We start from the raw sequence: 27,891 nt of genomic DNA on the forward strand, positions 1-27,891 counted from the left end.
CAGGACCCTAACAAGGGCAGCCACGACCAAGGGTCAGAGCAGGGTCAAACCTGAGGCCAGAAATAGCAGAGGAGTTCATAATCAGCTTCCAGACCAAGGTGGATACTAAGGGTCAGAATTCAAGTCAGGCTCCAGGTCAAAAGGCAAAGTCCAAATTGAGGCAAGGTCCAAGCCAGGCGAAGGAATGGTTGTGACAGCTACAGAAATTCCACACTATTGCTTAAATACTTCCTGGAATGCCCTTTGCGTTTATATAGAGTGGGGAGCCAATCGGGAGCCATAAGGCTGCTGCCTGTCAGATTCCTTGAGGCAGGACTTCCCCCGGTCTGTGGACACAGAGAGTCATGGGTAATGGAGTGCTAACTAATTGCAACACGGTGCAGTTAGCGACCTAGAAGCTCTGCAGACTTGGGTTCTAGACCTGTAGGATCTTACACAATCTCACAGGCCATTGCTCAGTTTCTAATTTTCTCTTCTTGGGGAGGATTGTTAAGCCAACTTTGGTGTGATAAGGCGTCCTCTGATTCCCAGATCCCTTTAACTTTTACATTAGACTACTGTGTAGTGCAAAGATGGCTCTAGATTCACCAGCTGATGGTGGGCAAAGGCCAAGTGCCTGTGCTGTTTCACTTCTTTCTGTCAGGAGCCTTTTGTACCATTGCTTGAGAAATTTTGGGCCCGAGCTGCTGCAGAAGAAACCACCCTGGAGGGATCTGGTCTCTCTGAGGGGTTCCAGAGGGCTGTTCTGGGTAACTGCTCTCTTGTGGGGTTCCAGGAGGCTGTGTTCTGTCATTCCCCTGTGCCCAGTGTGCATCTTAGGCCCCACGGGGAGACGGTGACATGCCTTGGGCTACGATGACACCAGGATTCTGAGGAGAGGCAGTTCTAGGCGGTGTTTTCAGCAGACCCAGATGGTGTAGTGTCTTTGTTTTCTTAGTATCTAGATGAGATAAGGACATGGCTGAAGCTTAACTAAGGGGAAGAGTGGTTTTGTAGGGCATTCAGGAGAGATGAGTTTTCTTCTTGGTTCTGTTTCAAGCCCTCAGTGTGACCAGGGTCACTTCACTTAGGGAAGGATTTCCTGTCCTGATTCCAGCACCTTGCACCTCCTGAGTAGCACAATGAGGTCAGAATGTAGCCATAGCTGCCTAGTTAGGGATTCCCCCAGCCACGGGAACTCAGCCAGTGTAGAGCTCCTGCACCAACTGCTGGATTGAAAGTGGTTCCAAGTCTCTGGCCCTGGGCCGGAACAAAGGCAGCTGCTTTGCTGCAAGATGCCTTTGCAAAGGCAAAATATTCATTGGTATCTTGATTTGCAACTATATTCTGCCATCTGTCCAGCATATGGCATGGCTCTCAAAGTGCTGTGTGGATCAGTGGCTGGCGAGTTGATTCTTCCAGTCCATGGTGACTCCCAGACTGCTACAGGGAACAAAGCTTGACCAGTTCTCTTCCAACTACAGAGCATCAGTGTGATGGAGCAGTAAGAGATCAGCAGGTCCATCATGTGCTTTGGGCAAGGGGAGCAGTTGACATTGCTCAAGTGTCCATCGAAGAAAGATTCAGACAAATGAAGCACCACAAAAAGACTCTTGAACAATTGTACGGACCTTGACCGGACGCTGACATTTGGGGAACGTTTGGACGTCAGTGATAAAGCTCTCCAGGTTGAATTGGACAACATCTGTCAAATTTTGCAATATGCGAAGCACTCTCCACTCCAGGTTCTCCAGTTCATTCACAAAGCAGAGCTGAAGGACACTTTTCCTGATGTGTGGGTAGCTTTGCGGATTCTGCTCATGCTGCCGGTCACAGATGCGAGTGGTGAGTGCAGCTTTCTGAAGCTCAGGCTCATTAAAACATATCTTTGATCGACGATGGCCAACGAGAGACTGACATCGCTTGCTATTTTATGGCTTGAAAATGCCAATAGCCAGTCTTTGGACCTCTCTGACGCTGTGCTTCAGTTCGCCAGCACAAAGGTGAGAAAAGCGACCTTTCGAACTACAGGACGAGGGTTAACATTCTAAGACTGTCACCTACAGTAGCATTATTTAATATGGTCCACCCAATGTTGGTGACCAGTTCAATTTCTTGATGTTAATACATTTCAGTTATTCTTAAAATTAAAAAGTTTCTATACGCTTAGAGGAAACAATTTGTTTATTTGCCTATATGTGGCATGAAGAAATACAGATTTACAGATCCTTGTGTGCAAATGTGTCGTCTTATATGAAAGGGATAAATTCTGCATGCAAGTTGTGCACCAAAGTTGTGAAATGGGCTACAAATGCAATTAAAATATAGCATTCAAAAGTTTAACAAATGGTGGGGGAGGCGCTGAAGATGCTCCTTGCCTGGGGTGCCATTTGGTCTAGGCCCAGAAGAGCCAGCTCCAGGTTTTTTGCTGCCCCAAGCAAAAAATAAACAAACACAGGAATGCCGCCCCTTGAAAAGAGCCACCCTCAAAGGGCCAGAATGCCGCCCATTGAAAAGTGCACATGCTTGGAACACTGATGCCTGGGGCCAGCCCTGGCTTGGAGAATTGACTTCTGCCCATGCCCGTTCCAAGTGATTCTTCAGATTCTAGGTTGACCTCTTGTGGTTAAACTCAGCCCACTGGCTTGCCCCTGGTTTTGTGCCCTTTTGTGGTACAGAAGTGCTATTATGCACTGAAAATGCCCAATGGAAAAAACACATTCTCATGCAAGCAAGGAGAGGAGAATAAGCCCACAAACGCTGCCATGCTTCTCCCCAAAAGGCAGCTGCTGGGCTGGCGACAGGAGAGGACTTCAGAGATGAGATAGTTCTTCAGTCTTTTCCCAAATCAGCTACTGGTGGAAGAAGGGCCTTTTGGTGGGAGGAGATCCACCTGCCAGAGCACTTGCCTTTTCCAACCCAAGCATTATTTCTGTTAAGATGCGGTCCACCCTCTGAAAAACCTGAGGACCTTTGCTCTAATGGACACAGCTCAGAAGGAAAGGACTCATGGTTGCTTTATCTAAATCCGAGTCCCTCAAGATTCCCAGTTCCTCGGCTACTTAATAGCTTCTTCTCAAATCCCCTTCTACTGTGCTCCACAACCCCTCCTTATGGCCCATAAATCACATGAACAATACAGAGCTAGCCTTGTCACAAGATAAATTCTGCGCCAGGTTGTAAATTGATGTTACATTATCCCTGTTTTATAGACGCCTCCTCTACTTCCATAGCTTTCTATCCTGTAAACGTTCAGTGGAAGTGACTTTTCTTTTTACCTGTATTCCATCAAATGCGATTTACAAGGAACAATACTTCCCTTAATGGCAAGCTGTCAAATCTCAAACAGATCAAAGGTGAGAGATGAAAATGGAGAGAATTCACAAGAGCTCTTCAGGCCATGCTAATTCCAAAATGATTTTTTCCCCCTTCTATCTGTCATAAAAATTTATATGCTTGTGAGAGTTTGATCAGGTGGGGGAGCATTTTCCCCTTTGCCTACATCAAAGCCTACATACCTGCAAATTCCTAGAAGTCATTCCTTGCGTTTTAATCTCCAGCCATATATATAAAAATAATTATCTCCCCTAAGGGGCCGGGGCTGGAAGAGTCTTTATTGTGAATCCATCAGGTTCCAAAGGGTTCCTGCTAAGGATATCAGGGTATGAGGGTGTCTCAGACAGAAATTAAGAACCTGGAGGCATCTTGTTACAGGGGTCACAGCCTCCACCCCGCCCCCTCATGACAAGGGGTGGCCTTGCAGCACTCTGCCTCAGTTTCTCTGAGGTTTCCAAAAATAATCCACTCACTGCAAAATTCTTTAAAACAAGGTTCCTCCTCCCCACTCCTGGGGTCTAGTTTATTTAACATAGCCCAGCTCCCAGAGTGAGCTCCCTTTCACCCACCCTTAAGTTCAGAGTTTCACAGCCATCCTCCTGGGATTGCATCCTTTAAGACCTGGCATCCATGGCCTGCAAACTCAGCACTTTAGTGCAGGGTTTCACAGCCCTCTGGGGACTATGTGCTAGCTCAGCAACCCATCACAGCCTGTCTGCAGCCATTCATCACCACCACTTCCCCTTTCTCCCACAGCCTCTGGGCTAGAGAAGGTAGAGACCTGACTGGGTCACATGGTCTTCATTTCTCCCACCTGGGGCTGAGACCCATCTCCCTGTAAAGGGCAAGCCAGCCTATGACACATCTGTACTCCAGCCCCACATATATCCAGCCCCACAACCGGCAGAACAGTTTAGCATGATTCCTTCCTGCACTAAGGTTTGTCCATTGCCCTTTCTTCCTCCTTCCATACTAACCTCCTTCACCTTCAGTAGACATGATTTTCCCTGGGGAGTCGGCAAGGAAAGCTCAGTTACTTTAAATAACCCAAATGTGGGCATGTGGTAGGGCTGGAGGGTCTTTCAAAGCCTCAGGCAGGCTCTGAGCATTGGCAGAGACAAAGCATGAGATCGACTAGGAGGCTTGAAACAACTCGAGCCTTTCCAGTGACTTCAGTTGGAAGTCAGATGGCAGCCACAGCAAGCAAGTTTGGTTAATGCGGCGGCACTTTCCCCCTGCGAGATCTATCTGGTAATGTCAGGAGGAAAGACATTCAGGTGGAGTGCGAGGCTAAATGCTGTCAAGTCCAGCAGTGGCACAAGAAGCCAAGGCAGGGTAGGGAAGGGCCCTTGGTGGAAAGGTTTACGGTTAAGCCTGATGCTATGCATCAGGGATAATAGGCAACAACTTTGCCTTTTCGTCTGAGATGCCCAACGCACGTCACACACAAGTAATGAAATTCCCACCCTCCCTGTGCATGTGTGTGTGAACTTATCCCTGTTTTAAAAGGAGGGGCATGTGAGGAGCAGAGGGGCGAAGCAACTTGCCCAGGTTCCCACACAGAGTGAATGGCAGAGCTCGGCCTAGGATGGCTGGTGGTTCAGGTGCTAGCCTAGTGTAATGCCTCCTACGTGTACCTCAGCATGTCTGTGTGTTTTACTGGGATGATGTGGCTATTAGCTAAAGCTGTGGAGCAGACTCTTTAATCTCTCTCTTAAGTGGTCTCGGTGCCACTAGGTGGAACAGAACACCACACCCAGGAGGTGTGTGGGTTACACGAGCACCTAGAAGGCCTAGGTTCAAATCCCAGCGCTGCCACCAGTTCCCTTGGCAAATCACTTTGTCTCTGTGCCTGTTCCCCAGTCCTAGGATATAACAGGGGTGTTACAAGATGCTAGAGGGATTGGGACTGCGTGAGTACCACTGACTGACTTGAATGGGAATTCCTTATACCCTGCCTGGGAGCAAAGTAGCTCCAAGAGGTCTTGCTTCTGAGTCCCCGGCTCCCGCACCATTAGACTGCATTGCCTATGTAGCAGAGGGATCGTGACACCAATCCTGCCACTCTGCCAGGAGAGGGAATGCTTGAAATCCCTTCCAACCCAAAGGATTCAGAGGGGGCCAGGGATTAAAATAGCCCCCTCTCCCCTCCTTGTTCAATTTGGGATGGTATTGACCTAGTGAGGTATAAGCCCCTACCTGCTCTGGCTGGACCGAGCTCCGCATGGCTGTTAGGTGTGATGGAGTAGGGACTGTCTGTGTGGGGAGTGGGAGAGCAGGGGAGGACTTTAGGGGATGGACGATGCCAGAGCCTGTAACCTGAGCTAGGTAAGGGAGGGGAAAAGGTCAACACCTTTGCCCGGGAAGGGGACAAAGGAAGGGAGTGGCAGGAGGGAAGCAGTTTGAGTTTGGGCTTGGGGCTGTGTGGGTGGAATTCAGGGTATCCTAGCTAGGATCCAAGCACCCTGAAAGCCCAGAAGGACTCGGTGGAGGGGTCCTGACTGTGCCTGCAAGCTCTGCTGTAACCTGTGTTCCTGTTGTCCAATAAACCTTCTGTTTTACTGGCTGGCTGAGAGTCACTGTGGGTCCCAGGAAGAGGGGTGCAGGGCCGGACTCCCCCACACTCCGTGACATTAGGTCCTACCATGCAGTCCGCTGTGGCAGGGCTGAACGGCAGCAGCTGCTTTGGGGGAGCCTGCCCAGTGGTGCTTCCAGGAGTGCATGGACTCAAAACCAGACAAGGGAAGTGGCTGCAACTCCCTGGAGATTACTGAATAGCAGCCGGTGCTGAGGAGCACTGACACCCTTCCTGGTAGCTCAAATTGCTGCCGAGCTACCCAAGGCAACTCCCCCTGTGGAATCAGCCGGCTGCCTCTGAAGCGCCCTTCCCCAATGTGGCTCTGCAGAGAAGCTACCGAAGGGCCCAGCCGTTCCTGTCACGTTTGACTATCGTTTGTGGGAGAAAAACCAAGAGTTTATCTTGATCTTTTAATCCATCGTGGCTCCCTTCCCTCTTTCCCTCGCTCTCCTTCTGTAAGCCCAGTAATTATAATTTATAGCACCTGCTTGCTTTGAAACCCTTGGATTCCTTTCATCTGGCAGAGGAACAGACGCAATGCCCATCTGCTTTAGGTAAAAGCTCGCAAACCGCAGAGTCGTTAATTAGACTGACACACGACTGTTCCAGAGTACACATGGCATTCTGCTACCGCACCTATAAACTGCTGGTAACCAGACACCCTGCCAGGAGATCACAACTGGACTGGAACATTACATAAGGGGCTGGCACCTGGTCTGATTTGTCCAGACGTTGCCATCAGGTGTACGTGCTCTTCTCGCTAATCCCTCCTGTCGGGTTTCAGAATGGACCCAAAAGGCAGAGCAAGCCCTCATGAGAAGCAGCCCCTCTGGAGCAGGCATTTGGGCCGCTTTATAAGACTCTGGGTTTTCATTTCTTTTTAAATCCAAATTCCTCTTTCCATTTGTCTGGCTACTCTTCTTCCAGGGACGTCTTTGCTGACAGCTCCCCAGAGCTCTGTAGGGTTCCTGCTCCCCGCAGCAGTAGATGATGGAGATGATTCTAAACCGAGCACCTCTGGCTGAGAGTCATCAGTCGTAGCAGCAGAGTGATGGAACGTGCAATCAGGGGTGTGCCACCAATCTCAGAACGAGGGGGGATATGGTGCCAGTGGGATGACAGGGGCAGATGAAGTAGGGGGAACAAGGTGCATTTCCTCCAGCAGGAGGCAGCTTTAAAACCACCCCCCTTGGAAATTTCAAACAGGTGAGCCTAAAATCAGCAGGGACCCAGGGCAGCAGGAGGGGAGGACCAGATACCCAGCAGGGGAAGGATAGAGAAAGTCAGGTCAGCAGGTGAACAATGCTGCAGGAGCACAGCATCGGGCGGGCAGCAGGCAACTGCAGCAGCACCAGTGCAAGATGGCTGCTGGCAGGAGGAAAAGCTGCATCTCCATCTCTGGCACCGGTTATGACACCCGCTCCCTTTGGCCAGTGTCATTGACAGCCAGCTTGTTCCCATGGCATAGACAGGATCAAGCATGTCAACACCTGTTGCAAGGAAACACCCAGAAGGGGTCAGTCATGAATTGTGCACTCCACAATCTCAAGCAACCACAGCTGAGTGATGCACAATAAATAAAACCCAGCATTTGCTGGAGCGGGGTCCCAGCCTCCAGTCTGATTGCAGGGGTGAAGTCTAGGGGAGCCAGACCACCCCCCACACCTACTAACACCCACTAGGCATGTCAGGCAGTCTAAGATGGGGTAACCCCCATGCTGAGGAGCTGGAGGTTAACATAGGTTAGGGGCCACTTCTTACCCCTTCCTCTTCACTGCTTTGGCCGCTACATTCCTCCTGCACCCTCCTGGGGGTACTTAAGGGGTGGTATTTTCTCAAGCTCCCCACACGGCCTCAGACTAGCGGCACACTTCTGCTAAAATGATCAGCTCTTGACGGGAGGCAGAGTGCTACAAATGCATACACAATCTGCGAGCTGGGGACACGCTGCAGATCCCGGAGCCACGCTGTGCTGCTGGCTGTTGCTATGGCCCATTGCCCCGAGATTCACATTGCCTGGCTGGAAATCCTACCGGCGTTGCTTTCCCGCTCGAGATCGCTCTGCATTTTGCAGGAGGGAGCTAAGTTGCCCTATCAGAATTGACACGCTCCAAAAAGGAAGAGTGCATCTAAAAACAGTGAAGAAATAGGACAATGGTGTTCTGCCCAGTACAGCATGTGTAACCCACACACCTCTGGGGTGTGGTGTTCTGTCCTAGCTAGTGGCACAGATACCACTTTAGAGAGAGATTAATGAGTTTGCTCTACAGCTAATTGGCTTTTAGTTCGTAGGGCAGAGGCTCATGCCTCCAGAGGTCCCAGGTTCGATCCCACCTGCCGATGACTGCAGTTTACACATGCACAGGGCCCCCTCTGCTTTCCATCCAAATTTGGTCTGTTTCTCCCGATGCCCTCTGTTCTTATGTTTAATGGGGTCCCAAACTTAGTTGGGAACATTCGTTTCAGTTCAATGCTCAGTCCAAAGGACACTTATTGCAAAGGAGCACTCAGGAGCATTTGTTTGAACTCCACATGGCTGGTCAATTCACCGGTGTTCATCCCTTTTGTATTTGCAACATGGCTTTTTGTTTGGGGGCGGCTGGCCTCCAAGTGAACACCCACAAGGAAATGAGAACAAGGGAATTTATGACTGAACAAGAGTTTCCTTAATTGTTGTTATTTTCTTGTTTAAACAGTTCCAGCTATCCAAACAGAGGGCAGAAACTATACGACGTGGCTTAGATGACTGGTCACGAAGCATTAATCAAACTAAACAGCAAACATGGGCAGAAAATTGGTCATCCAGCCAATCCAACAAATACTTGCACAATCACGAGAAGCCAAAATCCTGATTTCATCCAAAAAACCCAAACAAATCAAACCCACTGTGAGGCGGGCTTGTCTCTAACCCGAATGTTCTCCAGCATTTTGGAGGGAGCTCCTGTGGATATTTACATGCGAGTTTCCTCCCTCGGCACCCGACTCTGCTCCGATCTCACATCAGAGTCACTGTGTTGTGACTTCATAACGGCTGCTGGGGCAACAGACGGTGATGTCACTGATGCAGCCGCCTGCCCAGACTGCAGGAGATTTTTGTTCTAACACATAGAGCTGCAAGAGCGAGAAAACAAACAGCACACACTCGGGTTTTGTCCATGCTCCCCCCACACACTCAAGTTTGCTCCAATCTGCAAGCCCCGTCAGCTTATGATGTTTTATGGTGTGTTCCCTGATGGCACGGCAGTCAGTTAATAGCCTACGAAGTGCCAGGCAAGCCCCAGAACTCAGGGTGATGAACAGTCACGAAGTGCCATAAAATCCTTTCCCATTTCTGAATGAAAAGACCAGAAGCTCTGGGCAAAGTGAACAAGCCAGGGCTCACATACCCCAACTTGTAATGCTTGGAAGCCACGCTGCAATGATCTATGGATGTTCCAATCTGCTTACTAGGCCGGTAATAAATACACGTGAGTCTCATAAACTTGTGGAAAATTACTCACCCGTACTTGAATTATGAAGAGAAAAAAAATCTCTAATGCAGACCTGCCTTCTCTTCTTCAGAAATGGCTGTCTCTATGGAGACACGGCTAGAACCCAGGGGCTCGTGGCCAAGGGCCAGTTACTTGCATTCAAAGGATGTACTGGCATCTTTCATCTCTCTCAAATCAGGCCCAATTTATCCTAATGGCCACTCGTCAAACGGAATTAGGTGGAATGGGGAGGTCACAGAAGGGTATTTCTGTAGTAATCTTGGCTCTTAAAGGAAAATTGCTGCATGGGAACCCACAGAAGATGAGGTCTTTTTTTTTTATGAGTATAGTACAGAGCAGAGGTCTGCAACCTTTGGCACGTGGCTCACCAGGGCAAGCACCCCGACGGGCCAGGCCAGTTTGTTTACTGGCCACGTCCACAGGTTTGGCCAATCGCGGCTCCCACTGGCCGCGGTTCATTGTCCCAGGCCAATGGGGGTGGAAGGAAGCAGCGGCCAGCATATCCCTCGGCTTGTGCCGCTTCCCGCCGCCTCCGTTGGCCTGGGACAGTGAACTGCAGCCAGTGGGAGCTGTGATCGGCCGAACCTGCTGATGCGGCAGGTAAACAAACCGGCCTGGCCCGCTAGGATGCTTACCCTGGCAAGCCATGTGCCAAAGGTTGCCGACCCCTGGTATAGAAGAGGAGAGTAGTATCCCTTTAAATAGTTTGTGAATTCTCTAGTGGTGCTCACTGTGTTCTATGGTTTGATGCTACCAAAATCCATCCAGAGCAGCCGCCTGTGTATGTACATATTGTTAGTAAACATAATTATCTGGACTCCACTGGGCCCATGTGATTGCTCCATACTATCACTGCTGCGTAAAGAGCAAAAGACACAGCAGTGTCAGCGAGTCAGTGTTTCTCTGATCCCGGCTCCGAGTGGGTTCAGTGGCCAAAGGACCCCAAACCTTTCGGAAAAGCCCTCCAAGCTTGGGTTTCCATCTCACAGGCCAATCCAATCCCAGTGAATCCCGTGGAGCCAACTATGACCCTGGTGTCAGAGGGGAGCAACGCCAGCAGTTTTGCTGGAGTCACATCAGCCCCCTGGGAACTCTGAAGGTGATCTCCAAGCATTGGCTCAGCTGTTGAGCACTAGCTTCGTGGCTTTACGGAGCTGAGTTGGAATCTGGATGCAACCTGATGTGGCCAGTGTTCCGGGTAGGGTCAGGTCAGTCCCACATCACAAAACTAACTGCAACACATCTTCGCCCTGTGCTGCTCTCTGCTGTGCTCAGAGCACTGCAGGTGTATGCAGCCGGAATATACCTTCTGTGTCGCCTGAGGTCCCATGTGTGGGAAGCTCCAGCTCACCACTGCTTGCGTGGGCGCAGGTCGAATGCACCTCTGCTTTCAGTGTCATGTGAGTGGACCAGAGCACTGCAAATCTGAGACGAAGAATAATATACGAACAGAAGCTCCCCATACCAGCCTGGGAACAGCCTAGCAAGACACTGCTCTGTGCTTGATCTGCAAGGTGTGCTAGGTGAATCAAAAAGCAAACTTTGTGGTGACTCCATCCTGATGTAATCTAGATAGATGGATGCTGCAGCGCCTAAGCACCCTGTCCTAGTAGAGACCCAGTCTGAGCCTGCTGTGCTGGAGAAACGTGACGGGTTGTACCCCCCTGAACTTTAAACAAGTCACTGCATTGCTCAGCTTCCTGGAGCTCTCTGCATCCTTTGCATGTGTCACACTGGCATGGGTTTTCAGCCGCGGGGATTGCACTTGGCACCTCGGGCTCTAAAAGTGTAGAGACTTTCTTTTAGCCCAGGCAGGTTCTTCAACATATGTGTGGCCCTGCCATCACCAGAGGGGGACAGAACACCACACCAGCCAGCTTGCACATGCACTGCAGAGCAGGTCGCTCCCCGGGAACACCGTGCTGATCTCGGAGAAAGGGGAGCTGTCGAGCCCAGGCACGGGTCATTGTGCTCGCTGGCTGCCCAGCTATGCTCCGGGTAGATGTCTGCCCCTGGTGGGGTGCTGAGCAGGGGTCTGCCTGCAACAGGCCCAGAGCGCTACCCTGGTGAATGCTGCACGAGAAGGGGATGCCCCTCTCCCCACAGCCTAATCTTTAATCTTGCTGTTTCTATAGGATTGGTGTAGAACAGATCACATGGCACACCTCGCACCCAGGCCTCAGCACTCCTCCAGCAGGTGGAAAGCGTTTCCCCCTTTTGACAGATCTGGGGGAGCAGCAGGGGAAGGAACGAGAACCAGAGGGAGGAAGGGAGTGATCATGGGCAGAGTCAGCGGCAGCACCAACTACTGGTAGCCATAAACACTTGAAAGCTTCACCAACAGAATTAACATTCTCAGTCTGCTTTAAACCATACAGAGAATGGCTCCCAGCCACAAACCCACTGGAAAACGTGGAGCATTAAAAACGATCTCACTTTTATGTGGGGGAAAAGAACCCTGACATTTTAGCTCTCTGATCCTTCACCAACGTGATGGTGGTGGGGGTAGGGGACTGAAAACAGAATGTTTTTACATGGTGAAAAATGTCCGGAAATTACACCATCCATTGGTTACGCTAATAACACAGCCTACACCACATGGAAGGCATTCTCCTGTCACTGCCGTTAATCCACCTCCACAAGAGGCAGTAGATAGGTCGGCAGAAGAATTCTCCCATCGATCTAGCACTGCCTACACTGGTGTGTGTGTGTGGATTTCTAACACCCCTGAGCGATGTAGCTGGGTCAACCTAACATTTTAGTGTAGACGAGGCCAACTGTGAAAGTAGTTACACCTTGAACGCAATGGGAGAGCCAGGCCTGGAACCCTGCCGTCCTGGCTCTGAGGCTGGGGCTACCCCTGAAAGTTGTTCTAGTACAGCTAGTTCAGTTATGGGGGGTGATATCGTCAGACCAGTACAAGCCCTAGTGTGGCTGCAGATGTGCTGCTATAAAGGTGCTGTCATAAACAGATAAGTAAGAGTTAATAGAACAGAAGTACTTCATATCTCTTTTGCCTGGAAAGGGTTAACAAGATCAGTGAGCCTGGCTGTCACCTGATCCGAGGACCAATTAGGGGACAGGATACTTTCAAATCTTGAGGGAGGGAAGTTTTTGTGTGTGCTGTTGTTAGTTTTTGGTTGTTGTTCTCTCTGGGTTCTGAGAGTGACCAGACGTGCAACCAGGTTTCTCTCCAATCTCCCTGATACAGGTTCTTATAGATTCAAAATAGTAAGTACTAGGTGATAAGGTGAGTTAGGCTTATGTTTGTTTTCTTTATTTGCAAATGTATATTTGGCTGGAAGGAGTTCAAATTTGTATTTGGCTGGAAGGAGTTCAAATTTGTATTTTGCTGAAAGGATTTTAATTTGTACTTGTATACTTAGGCTGGGAGGGTATTCCCAGTGTCTATAGCTGAAAGACCCTGTAACATATTCCATCTTAAATTTACAAAGATAATTTTTACTGTTTTTTCTTTCTTTAATTAAAAGCTTTTCTTGTTTAAGAACCTGATTGTTTTTTTATTCTGATGAGACCCCAGGGGACTGGGTCTGGATTCACTAGGGAATTGGTGGGGAGAAAGGAGGGAAGGGGGAGAGAAAGGTTAATTTTCTCTCTGTGTTAGGATTACTTTCTCTCTCAGGAAGAGTCTGGGAGAGGGAGAGAGAAGGAGAGGGAAGGTGGATTTTCCTCTCTGTTTTAAGCTTCAAGGAGTTTGAATCACAGTGATCTTCCAGGGTAACCCAGGGAGGGGAAGCCTGGGAGAGGCAACGGTGAGGGAAAGGGTTTACTTTCCTTGTGTTAAGATCCAGAGGGACTGGGTCTTGGGGGTCCCCGGGCAAGGTTTTGAGGGGACCAGAGTGTACCAGGCACTGGAATTCCTGGTTGGTGGCAGTGCTACAAGTACTAAGCTGGTAATTGAGCTTAGAGGAATTCATGCTGGTACCCCATCTTTTGGACGCTAGGGTTCAGAGTGGGGAATTATATCATGACAGGTGCCTTATACTGGCATGGCGTATTCCCCTTCCTGTCTAGGAATCACTATTAGGGAATTAAGCACTTTTATACCAGTGTAGGTGCAGCCACACCAGGGCTCAAGGTTTGTACATCCATAGTTAAATCGTTGCATGCAAACAAGGCCTGAGTCCCCTACTCAAGCCTGCTAGGTTCTGTGCTGCTCCAGGCTAGACTGTAACCGCAGGGCTAGGGTGGTTTTTTTTTTTTTTTGAGGTTTTTAAGGTCAGGCTCGACAAAGCCCTGAATGGGATGATTTAGTTGGGGATTGGTCCTGCATTGAACAGGGAGTGGGACTAGATGACCTCCTGAGGTCCCTTCCAACCCTGAGAGTCTATGATTCTATAGCTTGCCTTGTAGAGAGTCTTTTTCCAGGGCTCCTGGAAACGTTTGCCAGCTGCGGTGGCCTTCTCGCATGGGGAGATCTAATTCCAGCAACCCTAACAAGACAGTGGTCCTGCCACAACAGGTGCCCTCCCTCCCCGCAAGGCCAGGGACAGTAGCTCACGAGGGGAAAGACAAGGCAGAAGGGATGGAGGAATTAACAACCCCTGCACTGAGAAGCCGGCAGCTCCCAGCGGGGATCCTTAATGACTTACAGAGACTGGAGGTTTGGAAGATCCCTCAGTGCCTCGGCGGGGATCCGGCTGAGCTGGTTGTTCTGCAACATCCTATAATGAGAAAAGAAAAGGCTTTAAAAAACCAACAGGCTGGAGGCTTCCCCCACTCCCCTGGCTGGGAGACGCAAAGCTTCAAGCCAAAGGACTGCTCTCCAATGCAGGAAGGGATGGGAGGGAGGCTTGGGGTGCACAGGGTTCCTTGTGGGCTGCAAATAAGTGACTGGCAATCTCAGTGGAGAGTAGCACTAACTGGGAGTCTGCCCTGTGGCTGGGTGGTCTCATTCCCAGCTCAGTGAGACATACCCTCTCTAGCTCTGCTCAGCAGCATTTGTGGCTAGGGTGGTGTGGGCAGCTACCGAACCACAGCCCCAGCCGAGATCCTCGATACATGCCCGAGTGACTAGCCCAGACCACTGCCTGAGCTGCCATGGCCACACGGCTACTTTCAGATGGCAGCTCTGGCAGATGTCGACCCAAGCTGGGATTTACACCTGCAGCTGGGGCGTAGCGGTCCCCATGGTGGTCAAGGATCCTGCAGCAGAGAGGCCCATGGGGAACGTGAAAGGTGTTTGATGGGAAAGTTTGGGGTAGGCAGTGGGGTGCATGGGACATTAAAGAGTCCTCTCCTGATCCCCAAGTCTTGATGCAGAGGGACTGGCCCCACGCTAATAGGGATGGACCTTGGCATTGTGTATCCTGGGAGCACAGAGCAGGCCTTTCTCGGGCAGCTGGGTTATCTAATTCTTGGTGTTTTTAAGAATAACAAGATTCCACATGGCTACAGACGTTACTGCTATTAATACATTATTAATTATTATTATGAGGACCATTGAGGGAACATTCCCCACCCCGACATGCTAGCAAGGGGGCTGGGTGAATTTCAACAGCAATCCAGTGTGCAGAAGTGAATGGAGCAGCGGCTGCGCAGGGCAGGTGAGGTCACACCTGTAGCACTGAACGCAGGGGAGGAAAGGAAGGACTCCAGAAGATACAGAAGTGGGTTCTGAAGATGGTAAAGGACCGCAAAGGTTATGGAGTAACTAAGGGAACAGCTGATTTGGTTTCAGGCTGCTTTGGCAAGAGACAGATGAGGGCTATAACCATCCCATTAGGTCCATGGGAACATTTCGGATTGGCTTTGGTGACCTGCACACAGTCACACTGTGAGCCAATAGCAAAGCCAGGGATAGAACCTACTGGACTGTGCAGCTTATTGTGTTCTAAGCAAATGCCCAACTGGGTAACATGTATAGGGACCAGTCACAAAGGTCAGACTGGATCTGGCTTTCCAGGGGGAATTAGAGCGGGGGAGTTGGTCCGGCCCATTATAAAGAGAAAGGCCATTTGCAAAATCCATGAGCAGATTGGGGTTTGGATCCCCAAGACCCTAAAGGCCCAGGAGTGTCCAATATTTAGGGTGCCATTTCTGGCAGTGAATGTTACAGCTGGGATCAAAAGATTCCCTCCAGCCCTCCTCAGCCAAAGCATTTGCAGCACTGTCAGGTCAGTGATACGCTGAAGTACAAACATTTGATTGCTGATCTATTGAATTTGTGGTCCCTGTATTCCCAGCACAGCAATCCCATGACTTCAAACTCCAAAAGCCACCCCTCCCCCCGACATTTGCTTAAAATCCAGCCGCTCCATCTTTTAACCACATGATCTGGGGGGGTCTGTTGTCTGATTTAAACTCGTCATGTAAAATATGCTGCCTTGTATATGCGTGTGCAATGCTTGCATGTAAACGCTCTGTGTGTGTGTGTGTGTATGCAATGGATGTGTGCACACAGTGTGTGCATGCAGTGCGTGTGCAATTGGAGTGTGCACGCAGTGTGTGCGCAATGGGTGTGTGCACGCAGTATGTGTGTGCAATGGCTGTGTGCATACAATGTGCACGCGGTGTGTGCGCAATGGATGTGTGTTCGCGTAATGGGTGTGTGCATACAATGTGCGTGCATGCAGTGTGTAATGGGTGTGTGCATGCAGTGCGTGTGCAATGCAAGGGTGCGTGCATACGGGCATGCACATGAGTGTGCGTGTGTGTGCCTGAGTGTGTGCTCATACCTCTGTTGTGTTTGCATATACATACAGGTGTCAGGCCGAGAAGTCAGCTAGAAACTCACCAAAGGCCTCTAAACAAATAGGGGGCACCTTGCCCTCCCTCACATCCTGTTCCTCTCCCCCGGCGCAGGGCCGACCTTAGGATTTATGGGGCCCTCCGCAGGATTATTAAACTGGTGCCCCTATGCCCGAATTGTTCTTAGCAACACAAACATAAGCTTACCATATTGGAAAACTTGTCACATGCACTTTATTAAAAACAGGTTAAACAAATGAAGCACACATCATATTGCTGATGGACTATAGTTGCACTGAAGAAGTGGCGCTATAGAAAAAATTCTGATTTATTGACACAATGATGCAAACAAGATAATTTTTTTAATTTATCAACACTTTATTGGAAATTATTATGAAGAGGTATTGAAACAGCCCAGGAGGGACGAGGCAGCAAAGGATACCGAGCTGCCAGGCCCGCCTCATGGCAGTAAAGAGCCACAGTTCCCCACAGACACACCCGTGCTCTCTCCGGCACGCAGAATGCGCTGGTGCATTTGGCTCTGTGAATCTGACCCCTGCCTAAAGAGACGGCAGCGCGTGCTGGGTGTGTGGGACCTGACCCGCTCTTACCTGCTGTCCCGGTGGTGCCCCAAATTTTCAGTGCCCTATGCAGCTGTATATGCAGCACAGGCCTAAGGACAACCCTGCCCAAGTGCTCTCCAGAGCTTCCCCTGCGCACCATGCAATACCCCGACATAGTTCAGATCTCCGCTCCTGCTGCCCAGTCTCGATCCCTCCACCCCCAGGATGGCCCGACCACTGCACACACCATGGGCTCCCAATCCTGATCCTCCCTCCCAGCAGGCCCCAGGAAGTGTCATTATCCCCATTTTACAGAGGGTAAACTGAGGCACAGAGTGGGGCAGCAAGGACCCCGGCAGCGACTCTGATTTACACTGCTGCAGGCTGAGACCCGAATCTGGTCCCTTTGTGCCCAGCTGGCTGAGAAAAGGATCAGGAGAGGGATGGCAAATGGAGGGAGTGAAAGAAGAAAGCAAAGCAGAGGAGCTGGAGAGATGCCTGCGCAGCGGCTGTGGGCCAGGCAGGGCTCTCCTGTGGAACAATGGTTCAAATGAGTGCCAGTGCTGACTGCCAGCCCCGCTGCTTTAAGTAAACAGCCTCTTCAGTTAATAACAGTCATTTGCATTCACACAAGTAAACACTGGCTGGGCAGCACAGGCTGTTTTGGTGGTGCATTGGCAGGCTGGGCTTAAACAGGATGGAGACCGGGGGTGGGAATTCCTCTGCCAACCTAAGTCATGTGCATCTGGGCAGAGTCCTTCCTTCTTTTTAGTGTGAACCTCAGCACCCATGAAAACGAGGGGCAGATCCTTGACCCTCGTGGCTCCTCCGCCCTGCCTCAGTGGCACAAACCAGCTGGAAAGCTGCCTTAAAGGGGCCTCTATTGATTCCCCCTGGCAGAGGGGGTGTACAGCCAGAGTAGGAGATCGCCGAGAGGCCAGGAGGAGTGGGGGGAAAGAGTGTCAGATCCTCAAGGGGCACGGTGTTCCATAGAGCCTGTTGCAATGGGCATGAAACTTAGAGCAGCCCTAAGGCTGCTCTATGTCTCAGCCCTGGGCCAGTCCAGAATCAAGGGAACAGGGAGGTGGCTTACAGCCACCTTTCCCTTCATGCCCTTCAGCTGCGCTGATTGTAAAGTAGCAGCTAAAGATGCTGGTAGCTAAAGTGCCAGGATCTGCTATGTGAATTGGAGCATCTTCTAGCTTAACTGATGAGAATGTTTCTGAGCAGAGGTTAACTCTTGGTAACTGCATCTTCAAACTGGGTTTCCTAGCACTCTGCTTTCTATCAGACCTCTCATCAGCCCAGGGCCCCAGTGTGCAATAAAGACACACAGAGCAGGGTGCATGCTCATTTACACACACACACTCACACTCTCTCTCTCTATCTGAGGTAGGCAAAAACCATAACTAGCTGTGAGCTTTGTGCCCATAACTCATTCAGGAGACTTTATTTCTGCAGTAAATAGGATCCAGCATGTGATGGGCAGGTGGACGACCCCAAATCTGTGCAGAATGGAAGTAACTTTGAGTCTGAAATGAACAGCATGGCCCATGGGAGACAGATGCTCCCTAGCATGGGGGACAGCGTGGTTGCTGGGGAAGTGAAACACACAAGCTGGGATGCCTTTGCCCCTCATATGGTGCCCCAGTTACTACTGTATATATTTAGCCTCAGGCCTTAGACTGTAACCTCTGTGGCTATGTCTACACTGCAAAAAACAACCCCAGTGGCAGCAAGCCTCAGAGGCTGGGTCTACAGCCTCAGGCTGGTGGGTCTTGCACTATGGGACTAAAAAAGTAGTGTAGACGTTCTGGCTTAGGCTGGCGTGCAGGCTCTGAGACCCGGTGAGGAGGGTGGATCTCAGAACTCAGCGCCAGCCTGACCCGGAATGTCTACACTGTTCTTTTTAGCCCAGTAGCGCAAGCCCGAGTCTGTAGTCCTGGGCTCTGAGACTTGCAGCCGCAGTTTGGGGATTTTTTTTGCAATGTACATGTACCCTGAGTCCCAGCAGCCACACTTGAACATCTGGGAGTGGCAAGCAATAGTGGCCCTACAGCAGAAAATATTTTCAACCCCCACTCCGAGCAGCCGAGGGAACACAAGAGTCGCACAGCCATTTGGTGCCCCTAGAAGCTGTCCCCCACCTGCCTCTGGAACCAACCTGGTGGCAAGTGGGCTGAAACTTTGGCTTTCATAATGATTTTGATGTGAAGGCATCACTAAGCAATGCCCCAACGGCTTCTGTGCTCATGCAAGTTGTGCAGCTGGTGGGCTCAGCATCTTTGTGGTCGCTCAGGGAAGTTCTCTGTTGCCTTGATGGACATTTGCAGACTAGGGGGCTCTGGAGTGAAGCCTGCCACCTACCACTGGCAGCAGTCAGCCAGCTGCTAGCCAGCCTAGAGTAAGTTGGGTTGATTTGTGCCTGGCTGGTTTAGAGAGCAGCCTGTTTTCTCTCTCTCTGGTTCTTGTGTGTTATCATTCTGAATTCTAAGAACTAAAGCACTGTTACACTGCAACCTTCCAGCAAAAGGATTTATGCTTTTATCTAGCTTCTCTCTTGTAATCCATGGCCATAACATTGACGTGACATGTGGTATGTGCCAAAACAAATCTTGCTGTCCTGCTTTCTTTGCATCCCTCATTGCAGAGTCAAAACTTCCAGCCTCGTGTTCACTGCTGCCTGAAAAGTCTTGGGCCCAGATCCTTAAAGGCATTTAGGTGCCTAACTCCCATTGAAATCAAGGTCCCTGGTCCCTTAACATTGAACAACACCAAGATCACCATGACAGTGAGGCCACACACAGCTGGTCATGGGCTCCCTCAGTCCTGTTGTTCCTCACTTGGCACACCTGCAAGTTCTGCTGCTGCATTTTCTGTACAATAGGATCTTCTTTGCCAGGCTCCGCAGTCCCCACGTGCTAGGGCGAGCATGTGGCCTGGTCTTTGTCCCTCTGCCTCTAAGCAATGACGCAAAAGAGCTATTTGTCTGCTTGTGGTGTAGTTGGCTGTTAAGTTGCAGTTCCTTGCTGAAAAGAGTAAAAGTGAGCACTTCTTCTTTACTAGCCCTGCTCTCCCACAGGGAGGGGATCCAGAGTCTTGCAACTCAAAGACACTTCTACTGCTTTGGGTCGGATCAGCTGAGAGACCCACGCGCAGGGCAATATCCACCGTGGGCGGCAGCCGTGAGAAAAAGGGGCACACGAGACCGTACAGAAACCAAGTCACAGAGATGCACAGTGAGGTATTGAGAATTAAACCCTGGTCTCCTCGGGCCCAGACTGGCGCCCTAACCACTGGGACATCCTTCCTCCCCATAGAACTCTACCACCTGGCAGCTGTTTAAACTCTTTCCGTCCCTGCCCCGATCTGCTCGGTGGATGGCCCCCAGCCTGCTCTGGGGAGGTCTTTCCAAGTGGCAATTCCAAGAGCTCACAACCTGGTTCTTAGCCTGGGATTTAAACATGAGCGTCCCCCCGTTAATCATACTAAGCCTGGCTAGTCGCAGCTCACGTTGGGTCCCCCATGTGTAAAAAGGGGCCGGGGGGAACCATGGCCCAGAGAAGGGAAGGCCCTAAGGAAGGCAGCAACATAGCCGAGCTCAGATCTCAGCAGCAACCAGGTCCAGCAGCACCCATCAGTCCGCTGCTGCTTTTGGGATGACTGCTCCCTGGCCGACTATCCCATCTCTCCCTGGGGAGAGTGGACTACCCCACTCACCCAGTTGTCCCAGCCCCTGGTGGGGGGGTGTTCCCCACTTTGTATGGGGCTCCACAAAGGACCGTGTGGATTGGTGCCAATGCCACTATCGATGCTGAGGGCCAAATAGATCTCTGGTGTAAATACAGGGAGTGCAGCCCCCTAGAGACTGCACCATAGTCTGCCCTGTAGGGGGCGCTGCCATGGAGAAGAGACAGCACTTGGGCTCTCAGCTGAGGCTGCTGGACCCTGTGGTTCGCTCTGGCTTTCCAGCTCCTTGACTTGTCCAGCGCCACCACTAGGGGTCCCCCTAACTCTTCCAAGGACCAGCAGACCCCATGCCGCACTAGCTGCCTGCAGGCCAGTGACTACTCCAGGCAGGCCAAGGTGTGCATAACGTGGGGCCCCGGAAGGAGGAAGGTGCTGCAGGTCCGTGGGACTGATCCAGGCCTTCCTCTGATAATGTCTCCGCCGGTTCCCTTTATTGTTTTTAATGATCAAGCAAGATGAAAGGGTGAGAGAAGAGATCAAGGGCGGCTCACCCACCACTCCAGGCAAGGGGGTGGGAGGGAGATATTTAAAGAGACAACATCGATTCATGCCTCTCACCATGCCTGCTGGGGAAGGCTGTTCATTTCATAACAGGAATGTCCTCCCACGCTGCCTCCACCTCTGCGGCAGCCTCCTGTGCCGAACTGCCTCCCGGACACCCACTTGATGCCTCCTATCCCTCTCTCTCCACACTCCCACCCTATGTCCTGTGCCTCTCTGTACTCAGCTGCTCTCCCTCAGCCACCCCCTGCGTGCTCCTCACTCCCCGCCGCATCAAAAGAGGTTCCCCCTTCCACCCTGCCCACATGGCTTGTAACTGCATGCTCGCTGCAGCCTGATGGGCCAGTACTGCTCCCGCAGGAATCATGCTGGGCAAAGATAAATTCCAACTCTGCCCTATAAATAAGGACCTGATTCTCACTGACACCCAGGGGTGCTGGAACCATTTGTATATTGGGGGTGCTGAAAGCCATTGAACCAAACTGTCAACTCTGCATATACTGGGACCCACTTCAAGCCAGGGGATGCGGCAGCCCCCCCAGCATCCCTAGTTCCAGCACCTATGCTGACACCACGGCTCCTTCAAGCAGGAAGGTCCCTTTACACAGCCAGACCAGTGTGAATGTGAATGAGACTCAGGCCAATGAATCATTAGGGACAGGGTGAAAGAGGGGTCTGATGGCTGACGATTCTTCACTTGGGCTGGATTCTCCTCCCATGTTGGTGTAAAGCCGGAGTAACTCTGCTAACATCAGTCTCCCTCTGCCAGGCACCTGATGCACCAGCAGATGCTGCAATGCCGCCACAACCACCCCCCTCCCTCTCGCCAGCTAGGAGTGCAGCCAAGTGACACACAGCAGCCAGGGAGTCTAGGCAAACGTGGCCCTGCAGGAGGATTTTGCATCCACTTTGCACTAGGCCGAGTGACCCCACATGGGACCAGCAGGAGGAGAATCAGCCCCAATGGACTTCAGTGGAGTCGATCCTGCTCTATCCTGGTGCAAGAGGATGCATAGCCCATTTCCCACTGGGTCGTTCACCTGTCACAGCCCAGACTGAGAGCTGCTCCCCACTGCTAGGGGGCAGGCTGTGTGAAAACGATAGGGGCTCTGACCTGTTCCCAGGGGGTCTTGCAACGCCACCAATCACAAAAACTGGGGTGAATGGAGGCTGAGCTCTTCTTGGACCTGAAACATGATGGCTGAGAGCTTGGAGTAGGTGGAGGGGAGGGAAGCTGGCACAGCTTCAAAAGAGCTGGCAAAAGAGACATCTTCAATGTTCCCGGTATACAGAGAAGTGAGATAGAAATCGTCTCACTGGAAGATTGCAACATAACTCTACTTTATTTCTCAGAATTCAGACTAACATCCAAGAACACAAAAACAGAGAGACACAAAGCAGGCTGCTCCCTAAGGCAGCGAGGCACAAATAACCCCCTTACCCAAGACTGCTTGTCTGGAGAACTGACTGCTGCTAGGCCCAGGTTTCATGCTTCCCTACAAGCCACCTTGCAAGCAGGACAAGGAAAAGAGACACCGAGCATCTACAGTGACAGCCGACAATGTCAATACATCGTTTTCAATAGATCTAACTTCAGCAGAATGAAATTCACCTCCAACAACTACACACATTAAAGTATTTCTAAGGCAGCTCATGCCTGGGATGCCTGTTGCCCCTTGATTGCTGGTGCCTTTGGATAGCTCATGCCTGTCAATCTCTATTCATTCAATCTCTGGGTATCACCTCCTAGACACATGTGTTTATATCAGAGGATACCAGATGGTGAAGTGTGCCTGGCACTTGGAGCAGAAGGCAGTGAGGCTTGAGAAGGTCCTGTGTTCCTGTGGGAGACTGTTCCACAGTCAGCGTCTAGCCCTCTTGAAAGCTCTGTCTCCTGCTGGGATGAGTTTTTCCCCTTGTGATAGAAAGTTCTGTTGAACTCTTATGCACTGTTGCAAGCCCAGAGCTTTACACAATCTTTTAGATACCCTGGATCTGGGCCCTTGAGAGTCTTGACGACGACGACGACGACGACGACAAGGACTGGGCCCTTGAAATGGACTTGCTGTTCTATGGAAATCCCACGTAGACAGTGGAGGACAGATGATGTGATGTGCTCATGGTAGCCTATGTTGCCAAGGAGATGCACGGTGGAGTTCTGAACCGTGATGGCTTCACACCCTGGTGTGGCCCAGCTGAGAGGTGGCAAAGCCGTCTGTAACCGAGACCAGGACATTGTCTGACAGGACGGGTGTGAAAGCTACCCGATCAGAGGGAGGCCTTTTCACACCAACAGCGCACACATGCTGGTGACTCCACAAGGACTGAATAGGGCCCAATAGCCAGTGAAATGATTCCTCTGCCCCTTTGGGTTGGTGGGTGGTGTGCCTCTCTTGCTGTCCTCATTCAGTGGCACAGTGCTTTAGGGCATACTTTCTCATTCCCCTGCATTTTGCACTATAAAGTAGTGTTGAAAGTATGCAGCTCTGATAAATCTTGAGTTTGATTTTGGTGTTGTATTTTGATGATTTCTAGACTGTATTTAAGCTCCTGAAGGTGTTCCTGTCTTTACTGATTGTTCCGGATGTCCTGGCTTGTTCCACCGTCCTGGCTGATGGTGCTGCTCAAGTATGGGAATGTTTCCACATTGGTGAGAACATAATCCTCTATCTGGGCAGGGGGTGGGGAGTGCAGACTCTGGGAGGGAGTTAGGGTGCAGGAGAGGGTTCCGATCTGGGGCAGGGGGTTGGGGTGCAGAAGGAGGTTTGAGGTGTGGGCTCCTGCTGCGCGGCACTTACCTCAGGTGGCTCCTGGTCCACAGCACAGCGGGGCTAAGACAGGCTCCCTGCCTGCCCTGGCTCGGCGCAGCTTCCAGAAGCAATGGTATGTCCCTGTGATACCTAGGCCATGGGAGCTGCGGAGCTGGCACTCGGGACAGGGACAGCACATGGAGCCCCCGGCTGCTCCTGTGCCTAGGGGCCACAGGGACATGCCATTGCTTCCAGGAGCCGCGCGGAGCCAGGGCAGGCAAGGAGCCTGCCTTAGCCCTGCTGCACCACTGACTGGACTTTTAGCAGCCCGGTCAGTGGTTCTGAACAGAGCTGCCAGCATCCCTTTTCGACTGGGCATTCCGGTCGCAAACCAGACACCTGGCAACCCTACCCAGTGGCCTCACTCCCAGGGAGCCGCCAATATCATTACAGAAAACAATCAGGGCAGCTCTTGGAGGAGGGGAGTAAATCAAGAGCACACAACAGGCTAATGCATCTCTGCAAACCTGGCCGGGAACCTTTCCTCCATCCAGCCCTCGCAGCAAAGGTTCAGGGATGCTGAATGTGCCCAATGATATGAGGGCTGGGAACGCATTGCTTCTGAAAAGTTAAAACCCCTTTACATGACTAATCTCAACAGCGGAAACTGCTTGGGTCAGCCATTGCAAGCACAGACTCTCTCTCTCTTTGCCTTGTTATCCCAGCAAGCCCGGTGCACCTCCCCAGAGGGAGATGCTATGGTTCAGATGAATTCTAAAGCAGTTTTGGATTCGCTATCTTGCAGTGAGGGGGATTTCTGTGAGATCTTTAATATCACTCTCAATTAATGGGCACAGCTTGGCAGCAGGGGATGCTGGGAGGAAGGCAGGGTACTCCAGGATGCAGGACCAGGTATTAGGGGACCAAGCTTTAAATCAGCAGGTCCAGATAACTTGAATCCAAGAGTTTTAAAAATGCTGGCTGAGAAGCTCGCTGGAGCATTAATGTTGATTTTCAATAAGCTGTAGAACACTGGAGAAGATCCAAACGATTGGACGAAAGCTAATGTGCCAATATTTTAAATGGGTAAACTTGGGTAATTAGAGACCTGTCAGTCTGATATCGATTCCAGGCAAGTTAATAGAGCAGCTGATATAGGACTTGATTACTAAGGAATTAAAGCAGGGTTATAGAATTAGTTCCAATCAGCATGGGTTTGTGGAAAATAGATCCTGTCAAACTAAATTTGATTTTTTTATATTACAAGTTTGGTTGATAAAGATAATAGTGTTTATACTATACTTTGACTTGGTATTGCACGACCTTTTGGTTAAAAAAAACCTAGAAATATATAAAATCAAACATGGCACACATTAAATTAAAAGCTGACTAACTGATAGATCTCAAAATGTAACTGCAAATGGGGAAATCATCATTGAGTAGGTATGTTTCTGATGGGGTCCCGCAGGGATTGGGTCTTGGCCTTACACTATTTAGCATTTTTGTTAATGACCTGGAAGAAAACATTAAATCATTCCTAATAAAATTTGCAGATGACAGAAAAATTGAGGGAGTGGTAAATAATGAAGAGGATAGATGAATGATCTGGATCACTTAATAAACTGGGCACAAGCAAACAATGTGTTTTAATATGGCTATATGTAATTGTATATATCTAGGAAAAAGAAATGCAGGTCATACCTACAGAATGGGTGCCTGTGTCTAAGCAGTGACAGAGAAAGGTTTCAGGGTTGTCGTGGATAAGCAACTGTATGTGAGCTCCCAGTGTGACACTGTGGCCAGAAAGTCTAATGCAATCCTTGGTTGCAGAAACAGGGGAATCTGAGGTAGGAACAGAGAGGTTATTTGACCTCTGTATTTGGCACTGGTGTGACTGCTGCTGGAATGCTGTGTCCAGTTCTGGTGCCCACAATTCAAGAAAGATGTTGATAAATTGGAGAGGGATCAGAGAAGAGCCCCCGAGAACGATGAAAGGATTAGAAAACCTGCCTTAGTGATAGACTTAAAGAGCAAAACCTTTTCAGATTAACAAGGAGAAGGTTAAGGGTTGACTTGATTACAGTTTGTAAGTACCTGCATGGGGAGCAACTATTTAATCATAGGCCTTTCAATCTAGCAGAGGAAGATAGAGCATGATCCAATGGCTGGAGGTTGAAGCTAGAAAAATACAGACTGGAAATAAGACATAATTTCTTACCAGTGAGAGTAATTAAGGACTGAAACAATTTACCAAGGGCCAGGGTAGAATCTCCTTCAGTGACAAATTTTAAATCACGATGGGATGTTTTTCTAAGAGATCTGCTCTAGGTATTATCTGGGGAAAGTTTTAGGGCCTGTGTTACACAGGAAGTCAGGCTAGATGATCACAATGGTCCCTTCTGGTCTTGGAATTATGAATCATAGAATCATAGAAATGTCAGGCTGAAAGGGACCTTGGGAGGTCATCTAATCCAGTCCCCTGCGCTGAAGCAGGACCATGTAAACCTGGACCATCCCTGACAGGTGTTGGACAGCCTGTTCTTAAAGTGACAGGGGTTCCACAGATCTTAACTATCCTCAGACTTAAAAAGTTTTCCCTAATCTCTAACCTAAATCTCCCTCACGGCAGATTCAGTCCATTACTTCTAGTCCTACTTTCCGGACATGGAGAACAATTGATCACTGTCCTCTTTATAACAGCCCTTAACACATTTGAAGACTGTTATCAGTCCCCCTTCAGTCTCTCTCAAGACTAAATAGACCCAGTTTTTTTTAACCTTTCCTGATGGGTCAGGTTTTCTAAACCTTTTAGCAGTTTGGTTGCTTTCCTCTGGACTCTCTTCAGTTTGTCCACCTTTTCTCTAGTGTGGCATCCAGAACTGGACACAGTTCTCCAGCTAAGTCCTCACCAGTGCCAAGTACAGCAGGACAGTTACCTCCTATGTCCCACATATGATACTCCTGTTAATACACACCAGAATGATATCAGCCTTATTTTGCAACTGCACCACACTGTTGACTCATATGCCTTTTGTGAACCCCTATAAAGTTCAGATCCTTTTCAGCAGTACCACCTAGCCAGCTATTGAGCATTCTGTAGTTCTGATTTTTCCTTCCTAATTCTAATCCTGTCCTCCAAAGCACTTGCAACTCTTCTCATTTTGGTTTATCTGCAGATTTCATAAGCCCACTCTTCATTCCATTATCCAATCATTAATGAAAACATTGAATAGTATCATACTCAGGACTGACCTCTGCAGGACCTTGCTAGAAACATCCTCACAGTTGGACAGTGACCCATCGATAACACTTTTGAGCATGGACTTTCAACAAAAGTTGTGCACCCACCTTATAGCAATTTCATCTAAGCCACCTTTCCCTAGTTTGAGAATATTACGTGGGGCAGTTTTCCCTTTCCCCCTATTTGTGAGGGCCCCCAAACCAAGTGCTATGGTGACGTAGTGCTTCTCAGCTTTGGCCTGGCCGCTCCCTGTCATGACAGAGGGGCACCTGGGCCAAATCTGAGTAAGTGGCATTGCCCTCTGGCACAAACCAGAGTGGCACTGCAACCCCATCTATCAGATTGCAATGCCCCCAGCCCCATGGGACAGAACACACCACTGCAGGTGAATGTGGGACAGACTCACTCTCCACTCAGTAGTAATTTTTTTGATGGGGGGGGCGCTCAGTTTTAGGGGCTCTGGGCAAAATCTGCGTGGCCCTGCCCATAGCACAGTTTGGAAACTATATTGTAACTGGCAGGTGGTAATGACCTTTGTTGGTGCACTAGAGTCATACCAGAGCTATCTACAGTCACACCAGTCCTGCTTTCCAGAGTAGCCTTATTACAGACGTGGAAAAGGCCCCAATGTTCAGTGCAGTTGAAAGACAGGTCAAGCCCCATGCATGGGACCCAAGCTGAAGGATATACCTACAGGACTTAGCTGTGATGGTAACAGGGTGATCATATGAGTGCCTCACAATCTTTACCATATTTACCCTCATAGGCATCCACACTCATCTCCATGATACAAATGGAGAATGGAGGCACAGGGAGTCTAAGTGACTTACCCAAGGTCATAGCAAGATTCTCTGGCACTTGGCAGAGCAGGGATTTGAACCAGGGTCTCTCACATCCCAGACAACTGCTCTAACCACTGAGTCGGAGCTAATAACCAACTGAGCCAAAAGCTCCCCCTATCCAGCAGGGTCTGAAACTAAGTGCCTGGAAT

General features: G+C 50.1%; 1 protein-coding gene across 1 annotated transcript in view; it reads right to left on the minus strand.

Annotated features, from left to right (window-relative positions):
• LGR6 (leucine rich repeat containing G protein-coupled receptor 6) overlaps positions 1–27,891 on the minus strand; it is a 215,936-nt gene that overhangs the window by 89,677 nt on the left and 98,368 nt on the right. The window contains exon 4 of the mRNA XM_030561167.1: positions 13,998–14,069. Coding sequence (XP_030417027.1) covers positions 13,998–14,069 — 72 coding nt within the window. The remainder of the gene's footprint in view (positions 1–13,997; positions 14,070–27,891) is intronic.

Source organism: Gopherus evgoodei, chromosome 4, assembly GCF_007399415.2.
Source record: "Gopherus evgoodei ecotype Sinaloan lineage chromosome 4, rGopEvg1_v1.p, whole genome shotgun sequence".
In the NCBI taxonomy this organism is placed as follows: Eukaryota; Metazoa; Chordata; order Testudines; family Testudinidae; genus Gopherus; species Gopherus evgoodei.